This window comes from Macaca fascicularis, chromosome 6 (assembly GCF_037993035.2).
Source record: "Macaca fascicularis isolate 582-1 chromosome 6, T2T-MFA8v1.1".
Classification (NCBI taxonomy): domain Eukaryota; kingdom Metazoa; phylum Chordata; class Mammalia; order Primates; family Cercopithecidae; genus Macaca; species Macaca fascicularis.
This window is the reverse complement of record NC_088380.1, coordinates 35,102,890-35,121,424: the sequence shown is the minus strand read 5'-3', so window position 1 is coordinate 35,121,424 and position 18,535 is coordinate 35,102,890. Positions and strand designations below refer to the sequence as shown.

Here is an 18,535-nt window from a genome sequence, read left to right as displayed (position 1 = left end):
CATGTTGTTTTAAACAAATTTGTGGTGATTTGTTACAGTGGACCCAGGAAACCAATTTAGATAAGGAAGGGCTTTCCTGGGTGAAATAAGGAGAGGGGCCAAGAAGCAGCTTCAGATATATAGAGATGCAACTACTAGAGATCCTGGCCCCTAACAAGAAAAAGCTCTTGCCACTGCCAGAGATGGGGAATGTTGCAGAAAAAGGAGAAGGGGCAAAAAGTTAGGGTATGAGTGAGCACGTAGTCTCCTCCCACTGTCCTGTCGGTTCTTTCCTTCGCAGTGAATATCTGATCCATTGCATTGCTGATAACGACTGAGAATTCCACCAGTGGCTTCCTCTTTCGCCCTCACTGAAGAAATCAGTCAACTGCTCATTGAAGTACATTCCTTTGGGCTGGGAATCTTTTTGTTCATGCCCACTTGCCCTAGCAGCTGAGATGGTACAGAATCTGCCAGGCCCTCCACCCCAAACCAGGCAGCAGAAGCAAGCCCGCTCACCGCCAGCTGGTTCTGGAGCTGTTTGACTTGCTGCTGCAGTGCCTCCAGCTGCTGACTCTGCCTTTTGGATGAGCTTGTTGAGTAGGAGAGCTGGGAGAGGCTGTTCAGGGCCTCCTTCAATTTGGTGACTTCCTTTGACATCTCGTTTATCTAGGAACAAAGGAAAATGGTATTAACAGGCAGTAACATGTCTGCAAAGCAAAATTTCATATATTTCTAAGCCTCAAACATAGTCATCTCTTTTGGTCTCTGGGACTTAAGACTTTGGAACAATTCCCTTTTAATACATTTAAATAAAAAAACTCATAAAATGAAACAGATAACAAAATCAGGCAAACTAACAAAGCCCACCGCATCCATTAGGTTCAGATAAAGGCCCTTGAATTACATATTATGTTTTGGTGATGGTGGTAACAAAAGCTGTGATGTTGGTTTCCTATTTTAAAAGGGGTATGATTGAAAAAAAAAATCAGAATTAGGATTTTAGGCTTTATTTGGAGACAGTTATATTTCATCCAATACTGCTGACATGGGCGATCAGGAATAAGGCCTAGGAAGCCTGCTATCTCTGGACATCTTTCTTTAAAGTAAACACAAGTAACTCCCCACCGTACCCCCACCACTCGCTAATCCCTGTTTCCCTGGCTGGTAAAGTTCTTTTGAAACACTCATTACAAAAGAATAAAGATAAGTAGTCTCTAATGAATGCCATTCGGAACCTCTGAGACAGGGGACTAGAGATGCAGAGCTGATTGAGGTGTGGAACTATCCCCCCGAACTTTCCCTTTGCTTCCCTCCTTCCTCCAGCAGCATGACCAGCACCATCTCCTGTGTCCAGTGCCATCTTAAACTGCTGGGTCGCCACATTCCTCTTCCTCTCCTATATACCTGTCAAAGGAGGGGCCAGCGAGGGTAGCTTTTACGCTGACTTGAGGGGAAGCTGATGGACCTTAGGGGAGCAGGATTAAGTCTAGGAGTATTTTAGTTTCACATTATGGAGGAATCTGTTCTGAATCCAAAAAAAGAACTTGAAGTTTGAGGTGGATCACAAATACTTTTCAGTTTGCAAGTTCACTTCTGATCCCCAACACTGCCAAAGCTTCTGTAAAATGATTTTTGAAGGACAAATATGCATCACATATGTGAAAATGCTTTAGTATAAGGAGAAGTGGCCAAAGATTGATGTTTGCTTATTTATTATTTTTTGAGGCAGGGTCTTACTCTGTTGCCCAGGTTAGAGTGCAGTGGCGTTGATATGGCTCATGACAACCTTGACTTCTAGCGCTCTAGTGATTTTCCTGCCTTAGCCTCTTAAGTGGCTGGGACTACATGCTCGCACCACCCTGCCTGGCTAATTTTTAAATTTTTTGTACAGATGGGGTCTCACTATGTTGCTGAGGCTGGTCTCAAGCCATCCTCCCATTATGGCCTCCCAAACTGCTGGAATTAGAGGAGTGAGCCACTATGCCCAGCAGATGTGTTTTTAAAATATAAATACCCAACAAACTATTCTTTTTTTTTTTTTGAGATGAAGTCTTACTCTGTTGCCCAGGCTGGAGTGCAGTGGCCTGATCTTGGCTCACTGCAACCTCCACCTCCTGAGGTTCAAGTAATTCTCCTGCCTCAGCCTCCCTAGTAGCTGGGATTACAGGCATGTACCACCACACCCAGCTAACTTTTGTATTTTTAGTAGAGATGTGGTTTCACCATGTTGGCCAGGATGGTCTCAAACTCCTGACCTCAAGTGATCTGCCCACCTCAGCCTCCCAAAGTGTTGGGATTATAGGCGTGAGCCACCACATCTGGCCGATCCAACAAACTATTCTTAATGTGGCTTTGGGGACAGATAAAGTTCATGTGCAGAGTCTCTGAGCATTCACTCCAGTTTAGTGCCAACACTAGAAGTATTTAATGTAGTAAAAGCCAAAGAGACTAAGACTTATTGCTAGAAACCCAACAGCAATGCAGTTTCACCAACCTTTTTATCCTTATCTTCCTCCAGTTTTGAAGAGCTCTCAGAATATCTTTTCATTTCTGCAAGTTCTTCCTGAGCTTGCTGGAATTTTTGCAGAAGTTCATTTACTTCTTGCTCTTTGGATTTCAAGAGAGTCTGAATATTTTCCTTTTCTCTTTTCACCTGTGAGACCTCACTTCTAATCTGGGCAACCTCTGAATGGACCTTCTCTTTCTCTTTCACTGATTCCTTTAATTTCGATGCCAACACACTCACTTCACTCTCTAAGGATGACTGGAGCTTTTCATAGGAAGACCGGGGTACCATTGCATCAGTCATAGCAGCTTTCTCTTCTAAGAGTTGTTTCTCCAGCTTTGCTACTTCCACTTCCTTGCTTGCAAGGTGTTCCTTAAGATTGCTTATTTTTTCTTCCATCTCTTTTGCTGCAGTCCGCAGCGTGGTTATCACTTGCAAATGTTCTGTGATAGAGACAGAGTTCTCTTTCTGTGCATCGACCAGTTGTTTGAGCTGGGTCAACTCGTTCAACACTTTTGAATACTGAGACTTCATTTCGGACAGTGCATCTTCTGCTTTAGCCCTGGACACGTTTGTCAATTGCATCAGTTTCTCATGCTCTGCTTTATGGATATATTCAGCTGTGATATCCTCTAGAGATTTCCTCTTCCTGTAATCCTCCAGTTCAGCCTGGGCTTCTTTGTACAGCTGTGACAGCTCGCTCACCTGTTTGTTGAGTTCATCTATCATCCTATTCATGGCTTCTTTCATGTCCTCAGCTTCATCACTGGCTTCCTGTGTCATCTGACTTTTTAGTGTATCTTTTAATTTCATGATTTCTTCTTGGGCCTCTTGGTATTTCTCAAACAAAAATGCTTTCTCCTTATTCATGTTCTCAATAACAGAGCAATATGAACTTTTCATTTCCTCGTACTCTTCCACAGGTGGCTTAATCACTGTACCTTTCTCCCTCTCTACCAGCTTTTCCTCTAACTCTCTTACTTTCTCTTTATTTCTTTCACTTTCTTCTAATGCATTCTGCAGATCCTGCTTGAGCACATTTATTTCCTCTTCCGTGACCCTCAGCTCGTGGAGATGGGAATAATTATCCATGCTCTCAGGCGAGACAAGACCCAGTTTCATCTGCTTCTGCACACTAAGGACTTCTTTCATAGCCTCCTCATATTTGCTCTGAGTTTCTTTAAGTTTCTGGCTGAGGTCAGAGCTGTTCTCGGAAATCTCAGTGTTGTTTAAGCATACCAGTTCTGCCCTTCGGGACTGGAGTTCAACCTGTAGCTGTTTTCTCTCTGCCTCGGAGCTCTCTAATCTCTTCTGTAAATCTTGCAAAATCTCTTGCAGTTGCTGAATTCTGACGTCACTGTCAGTCGTGGATTTACCTAAAGCATGTATTAAGACAGGTGGAGATGATTTGGAGTCTGGGGGAGAGGTTTCACCAGGTTTCCCCAGGGATGGGCCCAAGTCAGTTTGGGTGGAATGATATGAGTCAAAGCTTAGGTCTGCTTCTGCCTCCTTGGGTGATTTGGCCTAGGAAAAAAAGCAAGAATTAAATAATACCAAAGGGGTGGTTAGCTAAGCCAGCAACTAGAATGAGAGGAGTAAATCTGCAACTTTGGTATGGGAGAATAGCATGATCACTTTGCCTGTGTATTCTCATGCCATGAAAAAAGATGGTCTGGGACATGAGTGGGACTAATGACACAAAGCTTGCTTTGGGTTCTATTGGGACAGATGATTTGTGTCACTTTGAAAACAATAAAATTGTTTACAAAGCCTCCGATTCAAAATTTTCCTTCATTTCTTTTATCATTCTGCTTGTCAAGAGGGGTAATGGATATATAGTATAGCTATTTCTTCTTATTATTTTTTGGTACAGCCATTTCTTATCAAGCTCTTAAACCTGTTAAGTGATCAACTTTACTAAATGAATGGATAATATTATATATATGTGTACACATACACACATATAATTTAAAACAAAATTTTAATGTATAGATAAAATCAAAATATAAAATTTTATATAAAAAATTATACGTCTCATTCTATGTATATAGTATATTTTATATAGAATTTTTCTATAAATTTTGTTTACGTTTTATTTATATAATTAAACATATAGAATTTTTAATACTGATCATACTATGTGTATAATCATATATAATTTACCAGTTGAATAATTTACAGAAAGAGTTAATGAATAACACTCTCATGAAACAAATAATCTGAAACTATAAGATACTTAAAGCTAATATTTAAAAAGAAACTAATGTACACATTTAAAACAAAATACATCTGACTACTGAAAAGACCAAGAGCTTGACTCTACAGAACAGTCCATGACAGCAATCTATTTATATACCTGTAATTTATCTTGTAACTCCTTATTGTGTAAGGTAAGGGAAGCAACTTTTGCTTGCAATAGGGCAAGAAGATCTTGTTGGTCAGCTTCAGAACTTATATCCAATAAGCTATCAGCACCTTGGGAAAGAGAAAGCCATTTAAAATAACATAAAACAATTAAACTCTTATTTCTCTAACCTGAGACAAATTCACTTGCTAGCCTAAGCCAGTTCTTCTTCCTGGTCCTAACTATAAAACGCCCTAGCAACTGGATGGATGAACTAAAATTTTCATGTACTGGGTTTCCTTACTGTGGATTGCTAGCACAATACTGGACACATGTGTATACAAGGCAATTCTGAAAATTGATGAATTTGGTCATATATTTCCTATTCATTTGCTTAAGTGTCATATCTAGTTGTTTTTGGTTCTTCCCTGTGCCTTATAAGTCTCAATTCTGGGAATTGTTTTAGAAATGTCTCTGGAATCTGGTTTATTTCTTTGCCCCTACCACCATTACCATAATTCAGACTTTATCACTTTACTTGGAAACCCTGCAAACAGCTTCCCAACAAATCTCTGCCCCTCTCCTCTTCCCAGTGAAACTGTACCCTGCACAGCAACGTCAGACCAGTCTTCCTAAAACATACCTTGATTGGGTCATTCCTTTGGGTCAAGTGCTTTCATTATTTTCCCTCCAAAAATAATTTTCAGATTCCTTTATCTGGGTTCAGACCGCTATGATTTGGCCCCAGTCTACTTCTTCAGGTTCATGACGCTGCTACTTTTCTAGATTCCGGTTTTCCTGAGATTCATGGTTCCCATCACACACTCTACATTCTCAACACATGGCTGATTCTTTCATTCTTTATCCATAGGATCGCCCTGCAGAATCTCTCTGCCTAGAGAATTCTTAGGCATCATGTCAAACTTTGCCCAGTACTTGAAGCATTCAATGACCACTCTAGCATGAAACTGTCTTCTCTGAATCCCACATTAATCCCTGTTGGTAACCACAACTTTCTGACATCCTACTGATTATCATGCTGAAATTACAACTTAAGGAGTGCTATTCAAGGTGCTCACTGAGACGGCAAACTTCCTCCAGAAGGCAATGCAATGTACTGCTTCCTTCATCTAGAAAGTCCTACAAAAAATATGTCAGCTGGACAAAACAATGTGCTTAGTGAAGTAACTGTGTGAATTTCTTGTCCAAACTTAATATTATTACTTCTTGAGGTGGAATCTTGCTCTGTCACCCAAGCTGGAGAGCGGTGGCACGATCTCGGCTCACTGCAACCTCTGCCTCCCAAATTCAAGCGATTCTCCTGCATCAGCCTCCCAAGTAGCTGGGACTACAGGTATGCTCAATAATTAACTACTACATAAAATCTCAATAATTTTATGTAATAGCTAATTTTTGTATTTTTAATAGAGACGGGGTTTTGCCATGTTGGTCAGGCTGGTCTCGAACTCCTGACTTCAGGTGATCTGCCCACCTCGGCCTCCCAAAGTGCTGGGATTACAGGTGTGGGCCACCATGCCCTGCTCAAACTCCCTAATTATTATAGCTAGTACATACTTTACCCACACTTTGAAAAGCACTGATCTGCTTTTTATTTTCTCACAGTCATGTAATGCAAAGATGAAAACTTTAATCTTAACTTGGAAGGATGCAAAATGACCTTTCTTCATAGAAATCCTTGCTTCTCATCATAAGTCTGATGCCCAAATCCCAGCTTTCTGAGTTTCCTTGACATGAAGTCTGGTGAGTGTGAAATGAACTAGGGAATTGGGAGCATAAATGCAATTCTAAGAAATAAAAGCTATTTCTAAGATACAGTGAATGTTTTTTGAAGTACCCAATGTAACATTTGTTTAGTTATATCAACACTGATCTCTGCCAGGAATTAGAAAGTTTAATGTTTCTAGGGCCATGTGTGGTGGCTCATGCCTATAATCCCAGCACTATGGGAGGCCAAGGTGGGAGGATCACTTGAGCTCAGGAGCTTGAGACCAGCCTGGGCAATACAGTAAGACCCCATCTCTAAAATAAATAAACATATACATATATACACACATAAAAAATATTTCTATGTTCTACAAATTAAAGGCTCCAAACACCTATGAAATATACAACAGATTAAGACACTGAATGCTAGAGCAAAAATGGACCTTTGAAATAATTTTTTCTACATTTTAAGTGGATTCTAAAGAGACTGTATTACATTCTTAGAGGGTAAATTATTCTTAGGAGGCAGTCTTTAACAGACACAATGAATTAAATCCTATGATCATAAAGGCAATATGATTACATATGATTTCATGAACATTGTTGTCTTTGCGTGTGTCTACTTAAAATCCACAGTAGAAAAGTTAGATGGGGACAGTCATGGAGGTGGCATGGTGGGTTCTCCCTTCATGAAATAATGTGCTGCTCAGCTGCAAAGAGTGTGGTTAGCAGACAGCAGAAGCCTATGGACCTCATCTGAAAATAATGTTTTTAAATGCGTAAGATAAAATATACAGGCTACAGTAACTTAAGAGCTTATTTGGTAACAATAACAAGATCTGGCAGCAGGTCTAATAACTGCCGTAATTTTTAGCAGCAATATTGTAAGCATTTCAAGATATCTGCAGTAACACTAAGGTGATAGGAATTCTCTTGGTGACAAAATCTGGGGCTTCTTGCCTGTACTCATAGTTGAAGGAACTGCTAACATATAGTTTGGGACAAATGAAAGTAAAGATGTATTTTTCAAAATTCAAATTCAGAGACTCTTTAAAATGCAGGTGAAGGCACCCCGAAGTACAGAGCGCATCAGCCTGTGCATTACTGGCAGCTCTGCGTGGACATGCTGGCTCGTGACCTTTTTACACAGTACCCCCGCTTGGCCTTTGCTCTCTTTAAATGGACATGAAACAGGTGGGTTGAAGGAAAAAAAAACAGATGCTTCCTCATCTTACCTGTAGTACTGTCACTTAGTCTGTCTTTGTTTTCTCGTATAGAACTGATCTCAGCCTATTGAAACACAAAAATGACTTAGAGAACATTTCTGAATGTAACATTGCACAAAAGAATCAAGCAGACTTTCCTCCTTGAGCTTATGCAGAGCAGATCTGGCATTATCCTACTAGAAAATCAGCTAGAAAATCTCAAAGAAAGAAGATATTTTAAGCTATACATGAGTAAAAGTGACAATTATCCACTAAGTTTAATTTCTAAAACATTAGAAGTTCCAGAGGGTATATCAGAAGTTTCATTTAGTGAAGACAATGCAAATATATTTAAGATTACAATAATTTTATGTAATTGCTAATTTACTGAGTTATGTACTAAAAACTGAGATGCAAATACTGCTTTCATAGTGAAGTCAAAGAGAAGTTCTATATGTCTGCATTATACATTGATTGAAATATTTTAAAGCAGATTTTTTAGCTTGATCATTTCATAAGTTATCTGCTATTAATTATTAACCTTTCTAAGGGAAATGGCAAAAATATCATCTAGTCTTAGATCGGCAATAGATTCCCTAAAGATTTTCTCTAATCCTTTGTCCCTGAATATCTGTTAACATACTGTAAAAATTCTTGGAACTTCAAAGCCATACTCTCATTTCAAAACATTACAGTGACTTGCTAAAAATTACCATGTGGCATCCGAATGAGCCAGTCAATGATAAGATAATTTTTCAGCCAAGATACCTTTGTAAAAGCCCAAATGCTAAACAATAAAGTGGATTATTTTTAGTAAGCGCTGAGCTTTACAAAAAGCAGTCCTTTCACTTTTATAACAAATTTACTTGTTTTTATATTCTCCACTATATAAGGTATAATAAACTGCATCCAGCTAAAGTTTACAAGTTGAGGAGGTTTTGACAGATGTATACCTATGGAACCAAGACTGTAGTCAAGATAGAGAATCTCTTCATTATGCCTAGAAGTTTCTTCTTGCCTCATTACAACCCCTCCTTGCCCACGTCATTCCTAGGCAACCACAACTCTCTTTTTTTGCATTTCTTAGAATTCCTATAAATGGAATGTCATCCGTATGAATTTTTTGGTGGCTGGCTTCTCTCAGCATGATGACTTTTCCGATTCAACTATGATGTTACTTGCACTACAGTTCATTCCTCTTTATTGGCAGATAATATTTCATTATACGGGTATATTTCATTATCTTTATTCACTTGTTGATGGACATTTGGATTGCTTCCAATTTGGGGAGGTTGTGAATAAAGCTGCTGCAAACATTTGCATACAAGATTGTGTGTAAACATGTAATTTCATTTATTTTGGTAAATATCTATGAGTGGATGGCTGGATCATATATTAGGTTTATATTTAACTTTAATGAAACTTCCAGCTTTCTAAACTGTTAATAGTTACTCCATTTTAGATTCTCACCAGCAGAAAATGGAGTTCTAGTTCTGCCACATCCTCACTTGGTAGTTTTAGTCTTTTTAAACTTTAGCCATTTTAAATATATATCACTTTATTTTATTTTATTTTATTTTTTTTTGAGACGGAGTCTCTGTCGCCCAGGCTGGAGTGCAGTGGCACGATGTTGGTTCACTGCAACCTCCGCCTCCCGGGTTCAAGTGATTCTCCTGCCTCAGCCTTCCGAGTAGCTGGGACTATAGGTGTGTGCCACCACACCCAACTAATGTTTTGTATTTTTAGTAGAGATGGGGTTTCACCATGTTAGCCAGGATGGTCTCCATCTCTTGATCTCGTGATCCAACCACTTCGGCCTCCCAAAGTGCAGGGATTACAGGCGTGAGCTGTGAGCCACCGCGCCTGGCCTAGATACCACTTTTTTCTCCTCCCTAAGCTAACATAGGAATAAATGTCACTTTTTATCTTTTTTTTTTGTTTGTTTGTTTTTTCAGAAATGACAGTCTTTTATACTCTACCTCTGAAAAATCATAATTTGCGATATTATTCTTCAGACTGCATTGCTTCTTTGAGGCACAGTCATATCAGAAGATATGGTACTAACTATAAGAGTATAGATGCCTTGTCTTATATAGAAATTTATCTGAAGAGTTTATTAGTAAAGTCTAAAGTGAGCGAAATGATAGGTTGATAGAATCTTTTTCAGATTAATGTGTATCCAAGTTAAAAGAAAACATCTTTAGTAATTCCAAATAAGGAAAAGTAAGTAAATATACAATATTGAAATTTCATGTTAACAATTACAAATTTTATTTCCCCCTGAGTACAATTTCTCAGTATGTTAGATAAACAGATATTAAATGGAAATATCCTCCTACTTCCTTAAAATATTTTCCAACCACAAATCTACAGATCCAAGTGGATAAGATGTAATAGATTTTCTAACATTTGTAAAGTAAATACATATTACTTTTATAGTCAGGAAAAAAATTAACTATACAATTCTCAGTAAGACAACAGAGGATAACACGTTTCTGTCTCTTTGACTGGAATTAATATAAACTTAATTGGGTAAGAAGACTGGTTATCTAGCAAGCTCTTATCTTTGTCTCTTTTTTAAAAAAAACTTTTAAAGCACTTTTTATTCGGAGCAATTTAAGATTTACAAAAAAGTTGCAAGATAGAAACCTTCACTTATTTATCCTGATGTTTACAACATATGTAGCCATTATACATTTGTCAATTGGTAAATTATTACCATCTAAGTTACAACTTTATTCAAATTGTGACAGTTTTTCGAATAATGGCCTTTTTCTGTCCCAGGATCCAATCTAGGATATTTCGTTATAAATAGAGAAGTTCCTGAAATATAATTTTTGGCATTTCCTCAATATTCTGCATTCAGGAAAGAATGAGGAGAATAACAGGTAGAAGCTAGTAACTTCTACACCTTATTTATTTTTGAAAAAGTTAATTTATTTTTTAGTCGACAAATAAAAGTTGTATATATTTACCACATACATCATGATGTCTGCAAATATGTACATAATGTGAAATGGCCATGGAGCTAATTAATCTCATACACTGATCATTTTTTGTGATGAAAACGTTTAAAATCCACTCTCTAAGTGACTTGCAGAATCTAATGCGTTGTTGTTAACTATAGTCACCATGTTGTACCATGGATCTCTTGAACTTATTCCTTTTATCTGGATGAAATGTTGTATCCTCTAGCCAACATCTCCCCAATAACTCCCACCACTCCCCCAATTATTCTACTCTCTGCTTCTATGGGTTCAACTTTTTTAGATTCCATAGAAATAAACTGTCCCTGCTCCCCCACACAAGACACTCGCTCTGTCACCCATGCTGGAGTGCAGTGTCCTGATCCTGGCTCACTGCAACCTCTGCCTCCTGGGTTCAAGTAATTCTCCTGCCTCAGCCTCCTGAGTAGCTGGGACTACAGGTGCCTGCTACCGAGCCCAACTAATTTTTGTATTTTTTTCTTTTCTTTATCTTTTTTTGAGACAGAGTCTCACTCTGTTGCCAGGCTAGAGTGCAGTGGTGCAGTCTCGGCTCACTGCAATCTCTGCCTCCTGGGTTCAAGTGATTCTCCCTTGGACTACAGGCATGCACCACCATGCCCAGCTAATTTTTGTACTTTTAGTAGAGATGGGGTTTCACCATGTTGGCCAGGATGGTCTCGATCTCTTGACCTTGTGATCCGCCTGCCTCGGCCTCCCAAAGTGCTGGGATTACAGGCATGAGCCACCAGCCCTGGCCTAATTTTTGTATTTTTAGTAGAGATGGGGTTTTGCCATGTTGGCCAAGCTTGTCTTGAACTCCTGACCTCTAGGTGATCCGCCCACCTTGATCTCCCAAAATGCTGGGATTACAGGTGTGAGCCACTGCACCCAGCCCTCGTCTCTTTTTTTTTTTAATGAAGAAAATCAATTATTGGTTTGTACATTTAATTTATTCACTCAATTATTTTTTAAAAATTTTAAATTATTATGGATACAATCTAGCTGTACACATTCTTGCTTTGTGGGGTCCATGCCAGAAAAAATAATCAAGGGGTACTTCATGGTGAAAAGGTTGTGAACCAATGATTCAGAAGTATATTCTGTGTTACCCAGTGTTATATAACTTAAAGCAAGTCTATCAGGTATCTTAAAATACAGTAACAACACTGAATACAGAAAGGAAATACCTTGAAGGGTGGTTCAGCAAAAAATACTGATTCCTTTCCTGAAAGTGGCGTCGAAGTTATTGATCTTGGGGAGGAGACATCACTCAACTAAAAAAGAAACAAAATGAAAATCATCAATAAAGAATATATCTTCAAACTCCTCTTCTCCAGTGCTGAAGGATCAACCTGTTTAGCCAATGCAATGAAATCTAACAGTAAGTATCCTTGGCATCAATTAATTCAAGGGTAGGATATTTTCAATGCAGTTCAGCTACTTCAAATACTTTCTGAAAGTTTATAGAATATAACTTTGCTCCTATATTAGAATCAGTTTTTAAAAAAATCTATAAAACTTCCATTGCAGGTTAAGAATATTAATAAGTACGCTAACATACATTTAAAAAATACGAGATGAGCTATTCCTCTCTACTATTTAAATATGGATTATTCTCTTTGTGGCCTATGAATTTTAAAATAACAAATCTCGATGTGTTTTTACATGCCGTTACATAGATTACTGAGCTTCCTCCTCTATGCAAAGGTCACTATAAGCTCAGAAATGAAAACTACTTTTAATATTAGCCAACCTTAAATGCAATTAGAAAGGCAAATACATTCTAGCAATGTTTCAAGAAACCAACTGAAATTCATTTTAACAATTGCCTCACTGGCTACTCATTCTCCCACCCCTTACTAGATCTTTTAATATAAGGAACTAAAAATAAATTGAACTTAAGGGAAAGTTTCTGTGATAAGATTTTGAGAAATTTCCTTGAGCCTTTTCAAAAAGAGCCTGTTAGATTCTGTTTTTTTTTTTTTTAAATAGATAAGAATCAACATTATTTCCATACTAATCATCAAAATCCTTCTTACCACAATTTGTAATTTAAAACTGCTAAGGAACATGTTAAATACGCACTTAAAGGTCAGTTCTAAAACATTCCTTTTTGGTCTAAACAAAATGACAAATTTATGGCTTTCTTGTGGTGCGTTTATTGACTGTTTGTTTGCTTTTGTTTTTACCTGGGTAGGACTGATAGGAGGTGGTGGAGCTTTGCGTTTTTTTGGAGTTCCACTTCTTTCTGAGCTTATTTTAGAGACTTGGTCATGCTGAAAGTTATCACAGTCCAAAGAATGGAGGTGGGTTAGTTTGGTTAGTAAAGTCTGAGCAAGTAGCTTTATCAAACACATGAGAAAAACCTCAAAAGTTCATGCATTTCTTACTTTATCAAAATCTGAAATCTGCTACCAACCTAAAAATAAATAATATGCATGCGCAAGTATTCTTCTAGCAGCCCATGCTTTAATAGCAAGAAAATAAAAACACATAAGACAAAACCAGATTAGGTTGTTGTGGAGAACTGGGAAAGTAGAGGTTCAGGTCTACTACAACTTAGAATCCAGAATACAATCATAGCCAGCTTTCTCTACTAATGAAAAGCAACGGTATTTCCCACATGTCTGCATTACTTCCATTCCTTTTCTTAAAGACTAAATATGAGGGGAAGAGAGAACTTCATTTTTGAAGGCTACTGATAAGTAATACAGTTACCACATAAATTTCAGTGTTGAGTCTTTGCTGTTTATGATTTCTTCAAGAATGTAGATGTGTAAATAAATAAACACATAAAACCAAACACACACTGTTCATCCAAAAAACAGATAGTGACAATATATTTTTAGAAAAAACTACACAGTAACAGGGCATACTCAATTTCTACTTTGTGTAACACTACATGACATTCTAGAAAAACCCTAATTAAAAAGAAAAAGCTAACTTCTCTTATTTTCATTAAATAGCTAACATTTTGTGGCTGTAGCTCTATAGCTCATGTGATATTACAAGTATTTAAAACAGTGTTATTCAGTCACAGAGTTTAAGCCACATCAAACATTTTCACACCAATAGGAAGTATGAGTTAGTACATTTCAGAAAAAGATGAACATATAAGTAGCAAGTTTAAAGTTACATGCTTTTGAAATAAGGCAAATTATTAAGAAAACCTTTACCTTTTTTTTCTTTTTTTTTGAGATGGAGTTTCACTCTTGTTGCCCAGGCTGGAGTGCAATCGTGCAATCTCAGCTCACTGCAACCTCCGCCTCCTGGGTTCAAGTGATTCTCCTGCCTCAGCCCCCTGAGTAGCTGGGATTACAGGCATGTGCCACCATGCCCGGCTAATTTTGTATTTTTTGTAGAGACAGGGTTTCTCCATGTTGGTCAGGATGTTCTCGAACTCCCGACCTCAGGTGATCTGCCAGCCTCAGCCTCCCAAAGTGCTGGGATTACAGGCATGAGCCACCGTGCCTGGCAACTTCTACCACTTTATAACAATGACTCATTTATTCAAAGATAGTTCAGTCCTTAAGTATTTTCAATATAGTCTTTATTACTTTACCAGTGGACCAAAGTGGTTAAATCTGAACATTTTTAAATTCCCACAAGCATAAATGAAACATAAAAGCCGCCCCCAAAGATAAATACCTGCTTTGGTTTTGTTGGGGTCTTTAAATCTATAGAGGAAAAAGTGAAAAAAATAACTATAAGAAGCATAATGATTCATATTCACTTTGGGTGGGGGGATACACACACATACACCATATATAATATTTTTTAACACTCCATTTGTCTTCGAGAATATGTTTAAAATAATAAAATATATCATATTGCACACATTCCTTTATCCTTTGGGGAAAATGGAGTGGATAAACTTAAAACAACATTGGCTATTTTCTTTTACATACCAGCATCCTGAGAGATTTTTGATAATAGAAGGCTTTGAATTCCTGCATTTTCTGAGAGTTTGGAATAATGTAAGGCATTGTGTCCAAGAGAATCTACAAGGTTTAGGTCTGCACCCTTTTTAATTAAGGCTTCCACGACGTTAGAGCTGCCAATCTCGCAGGCCAGCATGAGAGCAGTCCTAAAGGAAAAAGGAGATACAAAATTAGTACTAAGAAAATGTAAAAACTCTTTCTTAGGAAATCAGTTGTCTTAAAAAAAGAGAAAAGAAGAATAAGTGCAGTTAAACCTTTATTACACTTAATCGTCAGGGAATTCGAAGTGGAATGCTATCAAGATGAAATTAGTTTTTGGTTTTTTTTTAAAAACTTCAGATTAAATCAAAATATTAAACCATATTTAGTCAAACAACATAATCTTCTTTCTATACTATTTGGCACAATATGATGCGATTTAATTGACTGGCATGAATCTTATCCTTGTTTCACCTCAAGCATTTTAAATAACATATATATTTCTAAGACCATTTCTCCAGATCAACCAATAGGTTTATTTTATTTTGCATAGAAAGTCACAGGAAATTGTTTATTCACATCAGCATTTCATAGTCTCCTCAAGGACTTAGCCAGCAATGATGTCCACAGATGTCTGGGGAAAATTGCTTTAAAGTCAACATAGATTCTTGATTATCAAAAACAGTAGAACTTTCAAAAGGGAAGAAGTTAAAAATCCTTTATAACAAATGATCCAAAATATAGCTGTGATATTTTGAAATACTCCCAGAATGTGGATATCACTGAAGTCACATGATTTCTGCCTAATTCTGGGGTACCTTCCACTTTTGTTCCTGGAATTGACATCTGCTCCATGATCCAGGAGAAAGTGACAGATCTCACTGTGACCATTTTGTACAGCAAGAAGCAGCGGTATATTCCCATCCTAGGAGACAAATTCAGATTGAGATTTTAACTCAGGCACAAAATGCCAGAACTGCAAAAGTCAGCCCCTGTTTTTTGCACATTCTTCTCCTGACTTGGACTGCTGATCTAATATCTGGTCCATCCTGATATTCCGTACCCCCATACAGTCACAACTATATGTTGGCACAACTCTTGTTACAGAATTTTACTGAATGCTAGCTTTTACATAGGAGCTCCAGCTTCTTGGGGCTGCTTGTGCCCTTGGCTATCACTGTTTGGGTGATCACGAGAGAGGGCAGAACACAAAGTGTGTAAAGGCTCAAGGCAAGTGTACCGGGTATACTGAGGGATGGTGCTGGAGAAACGAAGGGCGTGTCTCCCCACGACACCAGAAGATCCCACTGCCCTGTATGCAACTTCTTCCCAGTGCACTAATGATTATGTATCCTGCCATTCCACTCTTACTAGAAAGTGTACCCTTTAGTAATCTTGCTATGTATCAAAATATAACATAAATTAAGAGCCTATGTCTATTACTAACACATGACTAGATAAAGAAATGGATAGAAAGAATAATTATGTCATGACAATTGCAACCCCTTCGGGAAAAAGGAAATCTAGGTCTCCAACTCATATACAAACTATGTCAGGTGGATTAAGCATTTAAACATTACAATATAAAACAAATGATGAAAAATACTAGAAGAATATACATAAGTATTTTCTGTAATCTTAGGTCTGACACAAACCATAAAGAGAAGTTGTTATTCTGTTTTTTTTCTGGAATATACCCTATAAATCCATCCACAGTGAGTTTTAAGGTAGAAGCATTCACTAGGCAAAGGGAAAAGATGTTACAATATATCCAACTATTGAAAAATACAAGCGCTGCTTAAAGATTGAGTATTGTCATAAAGAATTTCAGACAGATTTCTGGGCACTATCTCTGTGAAGTTAAAATACTTTCTGCTTAGGAAGTACTGAACTTCAAGGAATATGAATTTATTTACAGATTCTATCTAGTCACTTCACAGTATCTCCATCAAATATAAGTGTATGCATGTCAGTTCTCATGCTGCAACATGAAATTTAACCCCATAACATAACCATGTGATAGGTATATAAATTTATTCTCAAAATAGTCTGGCGAAGTTAAAATAGCCTAGCAGTGGTCTTCAAAGTTGGGAGATTCTGCTTAGAAGGTATCCAAAGTGATAGATGGGGTGCAGAAAGAAAGTAGTAAAATTTCTATTTAGACTTATTTTTTATTTTTAAAAATCAAGAAATTAAGCTTTATTTGTAATTACATTGATGGTAGAAAACATGTATAGCCGTAGAAATAAATATACCTATACAGGAAATATAAGCTGCAAAATGTGTTACTAATGCTTTAGAAGCCAATTAACCTTCTTCCCAGTTTAGGGAAAACAAAAAACAAAAAAACAAAAAAAAAAACCATGCAGCTCTCTGCCAGAGCTCATTTAATTCGATATAAACACACTCTTTGAGGCTGAAGCAAATCTGACCGATTTTCAATGTGAAAACAAAATATAAAAACTGTTCTTGGAGTTATTTCTAAAGAGAACTAACATCAGAATCATCTATTTCAGAAAAATCAGATTCATCAAATGAATCTTCAGCCAACAACTCTTTGAGAGTGACGTTAACATCACACATACAAATGCTACATTTTCTAGGATTTGACATTTTCAGCAATCGAGAATTACTATATTTTGTAAATGGAAATACCACTACTAAAAACAGAATGCTATAAATAGAATAATGTCTCGTTTCCAAAGCCAATATACTAGAGCTTTGTGAAAATACTACTAATACAAATGAGATATTTCGTGGCAAAGTTATCTTGAGGTAAATGCTGCATCCCCAAACACCACTGGTGAGTATTCTTGGGGCAAATGAGAAAAGGATTAAGAATAATACATAAATCCATTTTGCAGAAGAGAATCTAGGTTGAAAGCAATAGAATTTTGCCCAATAGTTAGTTGTCTAAAGCAGGAGTCCCCAACACAGGGGCTGCAGACCAGTACGAGTCTGTGGCCTGTTAGGATCCGGCTGCACAGTGAGGAGTAAGTGGCAGGCGAGGGAGCATTACTGCCTATAAGATAGCAGCAGTACTGGAATCTCATAGGAACACAAACTGCATTGTGAACTGAGCATGCAAGGGATCTAGGTTGTGCGCCAATGCCTGATGACCTGAGCTGCAACAGTTTCATCCTGAAACCATCCCCACCCCCATCCATGGAAAAACTGTCTTCCCCAAAATCAGCCCCTGATGCCAAAAAGGTTGGGGACTGCTAGTTTAAAGTCTCAGTGACTCCAGAGGTATCCCACTGAGTTTTAGAAACCAGTGTCTACCTCTGCGTCTAGTGACCACCTGGTACTTACCAAATCTTTGAGGTTTATGGGGCTCTTATGTTCGCAGAGAATCTGCACAGCTTGAAGGCAGCCCTGTGCCGCTGGGGGAAGGAAAATATAAACACCACAGCCAGTCACACAGTTATTCACAACCAGGGGTATCAAATACTTAGTTCATATTCTACCCATTCTACATATATTCACTCTAGTTGCATTGAAGAGAAATGGTGTTAGGAAGGTTAAGAGTGAGGTGTTTAAAATTACTGCTTAATTTCAGAGTTATGCTGGCCTAAGGCCAATGACTGCCAGTTGCCTTTAGGCAAATATTTGGTTCAGGTTTTCACAGGACTTAGCTTTTCCACAACTAGCAATAAAACCCATGTGTAAACCTAATCACTCATAGTTTAGTGTCAACGTTTGTCACTTGAAGTTGTGTAATCGTACTAAAACAAAATGTTAGTAAATAAAATTGACTGATGTTCATAATAATCCTCAAATCAAAAAGTCTGTATTACACATTACCTCATATCTACAAGTGCTTAGGAATATCTGTTAGTTTAAAAAGAAACCTTAAATTAGTTAAA

At 37.6% G+C, this 18,535-nt stretch overlaps 1 protein-coding gene across 12 annotated transcripts in view; it reads right to left on the bottom strand.

The window, feature by feature from the left end:
• Positions 1-18,535, bottom strand: part of RAI14 (retinoic acid induced 14) — a 174,686-nt gene that overhangs the window by 5,457 nt on the left and 150,694 nt on the right. For 6 of the 12 annotated variants that reach the window (XM_065546146.1, XM_005556679.4, XM_065546148.2 and 3 more), the window contains 10 exons: positions 17,982-18,052; positions 15,488-15,594; positions 14,658-14,836; positions 14,398-14,426; positions 12,939-13,025; positions 11,937-12,023; positions 7,793-7,847; positions 4,845-4,963; positions 2,477-4,012; positions 499-648 (listed from right to left, as the gene is read on the bottom strand). In XM_065546146.1, coding sequence (XP_065402218.1) covers positions 499-648; positions 2,477-4,012; positions 4,845-4,963; positions 7,793-7,847; positions 11,937-12,023; positions 12,939-13,025; positions 14,398-14,426; positions 14,658-14,836; positions 15,488-15,594; positions 17,982-18,052 — 2,420 coding nt within the window. The remainder of the gene's footprint in view (positions 1-498; positions 649-2,476; positions 4,013-4,844; positions 4,964-7,792; positions 7,848-11,936; positions 12,024-12,938; positions 13,026-14,397; positions 14,427-14,657; positions 14,837-15,487; positions 15,595-17,981; positions 18,053-18,535) is intronic. The other 6 variants (XM_073993273.1, XM_005556688.4, XM_005556687.4 and 3 more) reach the window with 3 other exon arrangements.